This window comes from Sinocyclocheilus grahami, unplaced genomic scaffold (assembly GCF_001515645.1).
Source record: "Sinocyclocheilus grahami isolate Dianchi unplaced genomic scaffold, SAMN03320097.WGS_v1.1 scaffold282.1, whole genome shotgun sequence".
NCBI classification, from domain to species: Eukaryota; Metazoa; Chordata; class Actinopteri; order Cypriniformes; family Cyprinidae; genus Sinocyclocheilus; species Sinocyclocheilus grahami.
In genome coordinates, this window is record NW_015505461.1 from 1,151,993 (window position 1) to 1,158,247 (window position 6,255).

The 6,255-nt window shown below is 36.6% G+C and overlaps 1 protein-coding gene across 1 annotated transcript in view; it reads left to right on the plus strand.

Moving 5' to 3' along the window:
* Window positions 1–6,255, plus strand: part of LOC107600368 (dipeptidase 1) — a 9,857-nt gene that overhangs the window by 574 nt on the left and 3,028 nt on the right. The window contains exons 2-6 of the mRNA XM_016292241.1: window positions 609–735; window positions 829–961; window positions 1,355–1,505; window positions 1,963–2,032; window positions 2,653–2,829. Of these exons, the coding sequence (XP_016147727.1) occupies window positions 609–735; window positions 829–961; window positions 1,355–1,505; window positions 1,963–2,032; window positions 2,653–2,829 (658 nt within the window). The remainder of the gene's footprint in view (window positions 1–608; window positions 736–828; window positions 962–1,354; window positions 1,506–1,962; window positions 2,033–2,652; window positions 2,830–6,255) is intronic.

The following is a 6,255-nucleotide window of genomic DNA, read 5'->3' on the forward strand; positions in this document are numbered from 1 at the left end:
ATGGAAAACAAGATCTCAAAGTAGAAATGTCACTATGAAATAAGCATGGAATATTGTAGTGTTTATTATAAATGTTTTATCAGTGCACATTATTTTTAAGTCATGTGCCCTCATAATCTTTCAAATAAAAGCACTGTTTTATATAAACAGCACTTTCAGAATCTGAAATAAGATTGGATTCCTTCTCATGTATGGAAATTAGTGCAGGTAAACAATATTTCATTTTACAAATGTTTTACTGCTACACTTCGAAAAAAAGGTACAAAAGCTCATGGTCGTGAAGTCGTGCGGTGGGGCAGTATATTTTCGAAAGGTACAAATAAGAAATATTAAGGTATTAATATGTACACTTTATGGTACTAATATGTACTTTTGAGGTGCTTATATGTATCCTTTTAGGGGTAAATAAGGTACAAATGTGTAAGCTTTTAAAGGGTACTGCCCCAGTGACAGCTTACCTTTTTTCTGAAAGTGTATAAAGGAAGGAAGAAATAGGAATAGAAAGTGTAATTCACAGATGCTTGAATTTTCAATGAAACTTTCAATGTTTGTTTCTCTTATTATCTATGATTCTATTTGAAAGTGATTTGAAATCTCTTATAAAACAGGCACAATGACCTTCCCTGGCAGATGAGGAGCTTGTTTAATAATCAGCTCAACACGGTGGACTTGTACAAACTAAACTCCACACATACCAACATCCCAAAAATCAAAGAAGGGCACCTCTCAGCACAGGTACAAACACAAACAGGCCTACACACAACACATAGGAACAGTCACCATAATGGGCAAACTGAATGTGTGGTAATATTTGTTTTTCTGTTGAAGTTCTGGGCAGCGTATGTACCATGTGATACCCAGTACAAAGACGCAGTCAGACAGACCTTGGAGCAGATTGATGTAATCCACAGGATGTGTCATAAATACCCAGAGGTCTTCAAATTTGCTGCTAGCAGTCAAGGTAAGACAGTGAGGCAGCAGTAATTACTGTACAAATCCTTGCAATAACTCAAAGGAATCAAATAGACGTCAGTATTGAATACAATGACACGTTTGCAGTATACACAAGCACACCATTTTTGCTTCAACATGAATGATACTTCAAATCATGCAGCTTGATACAGTTCGAGAGATAAAATGATAAAACAGGTGGAAAAATCCATAATCTTATATAAATAAGGTTAGAAGTGACCTACTGTATCAACAACCACAAACACAGTAACAACCACCCATCAACACCATATTCCTAAAACACCTGGGAATTATTGTTGTAGTGATAAAGTAAAAAAAATCTATGTGTATTTATAATTGTTTATAGTTTTTTATATAAACTAAAACTAAAATGTTTTTGCAGATATATTGGATGCCTTTGAACAGAATAAGACAGCAAGTCTGATTGGGGTAGAAGGTGGACATTCAATTGACAGTAGTTTGGGTACTCTGCGCACCATGTACCAGCTGGGCGTCCGATACCTCACTATCACACATAGTTGCAACACACCATGGTGAGTTGGGAGAGTAATTATACTTCATAGCACAGATGACAGCAGAAATTAATTTATGTCAAAGTACAAAGTACATACAAACTGATCCAGCAAGGTGAGGAAATAAGTTTGAATGATGATTTCATTAGTTTGGAATGAAGTAAACTTAAACCTGCCAGGAAACTGTGCCACTGTGCAACTGTGTTTTATTAAATAACATTTTATGTAACACACCCACATAACACGGGCATCAGTAGTGTGTGAAAATCAAGGGAAATTCCTGGTTTAACTTTTACTTGCAGCTGTACCACAGAATTCATATTTTGCATTTAAGGTGTGGCTGAAATAAAAGCTACATCAGGTTTCCAAAGAAATGGCCACATAAGTGCATGTGCCCATCTGATTAGAGAAGGGGTTTCAATTTCAGCTGAAAACTCTATTGTTTCCTTTACCATATTTTGGTCTCACTTCCTTCTAGGGCAGACAACTGGCTGGTGGACACAGGATCTGAGCCTGAAGCGCATGGTGGTTTGTCTGATTTTGGCAAGGTTAGACACAGAGATGCTTTATTGTCAGATTTGTACAATTAAAAAATAAATAAACAAATACAAATATTCTTTGGACCAATTAAACAATACTGTAATTTGTTACAGTCAAATCTATTCGTTTGGCTCAAATAATATTTATTATTTGGTTAAAAAATAATGGTTCAAAGAAAAATGTATTTTCCCAAAGATAAAAACATTCATGCAAAGTAAAAAGATTAATTATTATAAAGACTATATACCATATACCAAAGACTACATACCATATACAATACTTTGGATATAAGCCAAAATGTTACTTAATGTAAGTCAACAAATTTAGGCAAAATTGTGTATTTTATTTTTTATTTTTTCCTAAGGTGAGTGTTATAATAATGCACTTAATCTGTTATGAACTTACAGACAAGGCTAGACCTTTTTTCTTAAACTAACTATAGAATAAAAACATCTTTCACTATGGCACATTATTTACCGGACAGTTATTTAACATAAAGCATTTAGTGAACTCTAAAATGTTATTAACTGTGGTGGTTAATGTAGGCCACCCTGATTGCTGTCGTCTTTTAGAGAAAGCTTTACTCCTTATTGCTTTCTGTAGTGACCCATTTAATTTGTCCTTTCAGCAAGTGATCCGGGAAATGAACCGCATTGGAATGCTGATTGATCTGTCTCATGTGTCTGAGAAGGTCATGAATCAGGTGCTGGACATCTCTGAAGCTCCTGTTATCTTCAGCCATTCTTCTGCCTACAGCATCTGTAATCACAAGAGAAATGTTCCTGATGATGTTCTTATGAGAGTGGTAAGTGTACCATCAATTTACAACCTCGAAATGTTACATAACAGAATTTATTACACAAAAGGATAGACCATTACACACTTACACTTCCATATTCATAAAAAGTATTACTTATTTAGATGTTATAAAAGATAAATCAGATGCTTTCATTAAGCAAAATGACATGGATAATCACGGCTTCAGCCATGGCACAAGTCTACAGGTAATCATTGCCATTCTGATATTCAGGTAGGGTGGTTTCACTACAATGGTTCAGGCTGCAGGATTGTCGAATGACTATAGAAAAGTTATCAACTTGACTGTACATTTCTTGTCGATTACCCCCCAATGCTGCTTATACCAATAATGTAAATAAGCACAGTTAGAATAGCAAAATATGTGGGAGATCATTGCTATGGTATATTGTATTGAAATTCACTTCAATTCACTTCAATCAAAACTAGGTACCACATAATTTATAACTGAAATGGTAGCCCAGTAAGAGTATGTTTATGGCTACACTTGAATTAGGTAAAATGAATAAATGAAGGAAATGTTAAAACATATACCGTTATTTGTACACTGTAATGTTGTAGGAAAAGTGGAGGCGTGGATCTAAGGCCCTGTTTACACTAGTGCGTTTTCATTTTAAAATGGCATTTTAAAATGAAAATGATTCTCGTCTACACTGGTGTTTTCACTGTGTTTCAGAAACAATCTCCGTCCACACTACACAACCGAAAACGCATGTCACATGACCATTCATGCACACTGGGCATACGCGTAAAAGTGTAAACAGTAAGTTGGTTGCTAGTCACTGGCAAGTACAACATGATAGCGAAGAAAAGCAAGGACGTCTTTGTTGCCGATAGCTCTAAGCACAGCTTGCCTCTTGCGCATGTAGGCAGCTGCTGTATTATAAAACACTGAATTTAGCTGCACAATGGCTGCTAAAAATGACAACGAAGTCAGTAAAAATGACAACATGACAATAAAAATGACAACGACCAGAGGGAAAAATACACTGGATCATGAGTATTCCAACATTAATGGGGTCATATGATGCAATTTCAAGTTTTCCTTTCTCTTTGGAGATCTGGCACTAAAGCACATTACAGATATATTCCACCAATCAGCATCCATGTGCAATTTGAAAAAAATCATCAAAAAGAAAACCAAAAACATCAATGAAAAGTGGTTTGACGATGAGTGTAAAAGAATTAGAATGACAGTACGAAATCTTTCAAATAAAAAACACAGAGATCCTGACAACCAAGAACTCCGTCTTCAATATCATGAAGCTCTTAAAGTGTACAAACAAACTCCAAAAGCAAAAAAGGAAGAGCATACAGAACAATTATTTCAAACAATGGAGGAATCAATAAATACCAATAACAATTGGAACACTCTCTATAGACCACAAAAGGAAGAATTGGCCATTCAAAATGAGAACATATGGAGGACACACTTTGAAAATCTGTTCAAAACAACTGAAACAAATCCTGCTCGAAATTAAATAAAAACCAAATTAGAAATCCTGAAAGAAAAAATTTAAGACAATCAGAATCCCCTGGATTTCCCAGTCACAGTAAATGAGCTAACAGACAGACTACATGCACCAAAACCCAACAAAGCATGTGGAATCGACGGAATATTAAACGAAATGATCAAACACACAAATGATTCATTCAAAACTGCAATAACCAAATTATTCAACATTGTTTTGAGTGTAGGATATTTTCCAGACACCTGGAATAAAGGCCTAATTACACCCATCTTTAAACAACGAGACAAGTTTGATCCAAGCAATTACAGAGGCATATGTGTCAATAGCAACCTGGGGAAAATATTCTGTTCGATTATTAACACAAGATTACAAAACTTTCTCAAAACCCACAAAATCTTGGTCAAATTGGATTCCTGTACAAACACAGAACATCTGACCACATTTATACCCTCCACACTATCATTGATAAACATGTATACCAAAACAAAACCAAAATCTTTGCTTGCTTTATCGACTTTGAAAAAGCTTTTGATTCAATCTGGCATGAAGGACTCTTCCTAAAACTACTGGAAAATGGGATTGGAGCGAAAACTTTTGATTTATTCAGCACCATGTATAAAAACAATACATGTGCTGTAAAAAATAAGGAATAATCGAACAGAATTTTTCTCTCAACAACGAGGAGTTAGACAAGGCTGCCCATTGAGCCCCACTCTGTTTAACATTTACATAAATGATTTAGCCAAAGAATTAAACAATTCGACTGCCCCCGGCCCAACCCTAACTGAATCAGAAATCAAATGTCTCTATGCAGATGATTTAATAATTCTGTCAAAAACAAAAGAGGGACTACAACAGCTCCTCGACATCATAGAGACATTCAGTCAAACATGGGCTCTTAAAATCAACCTCGCAAAAACAAAAATAATGATTTTTCAAAAGAGACCCATGTGTAAGGCAAATAAACACACTTTCAGAAAGGGAAACCAGGTCCTCCAACACACCCATGAATACAGCTATCTGGGACTAAAAATCAGCTCAACAGGGAACTTCAATCTGGCTGTGAATGAACTGAAAGCAAAGGCACTGAGAGTGTTCTACATGATCAAAAATACAATTAAATTTGAAATTCCAATTCAAACCTGGCTAAAAATCCTAAAAGCAATAATTGAACAAATCACTCTTTATGGCAGTGAGATATGGGGACCCCTAAAAACCCAAGATTTCTCCAAATGGGAAAAAGAAGAAATTGAAATTATGCATACCCAAATTTGTAAAAGCATCTTAAAAGTAAACAGAGCAACCCCAAACAACTCGTGCAGAGCTGAATTAGGACAATACCCATTATTAATTAGTAATTTAGACCTGAAAAGAGACTACAAACCAGCAGAATACCTGAGCTGTGTAAAAGATCACAAATTAAGAAAGACACTAACAAAATACAGACTGAGTGATCACTGTCTGGCTATAGAGAGAGGATGACACAGACAGAGATGGCAGCTGCGAGAACAGAGACTGTGTTCACTGAGCTCACAGAAAGAGCTGGAAACAGAGGAACATTTCTTACTGCACTGTGATTACTATCACAACATTAGGGAGGCAGGGGGTGCTCACCCTGTGGTCTGTGTGGGACCTAATGCCCCAGTATAGTGATGGGGACACTATACTGTCAAAAAGCACTGTCTTTCGGATGAGACGTCAAACCGAGGTCCTGACTCTCTGTGGTCATTAAAAATCCCATGGCACTTCTCGTAAAGTGTAGGTGTGTAACCCCGGTGTCCTGGCCAAATTGCCCCCCTGGCCCTTGTCAATCATGGCCTCCCAATAATCCCCCCAACCACTTGATTGGCTCTATGACTCTCTCTTCTCTCCACCTGTAGCTGGTGTGTGGTGAGCACACTGGCGCTGTTGTCCTGTGGCTGCCGTCGCATCATCCAAGTGGA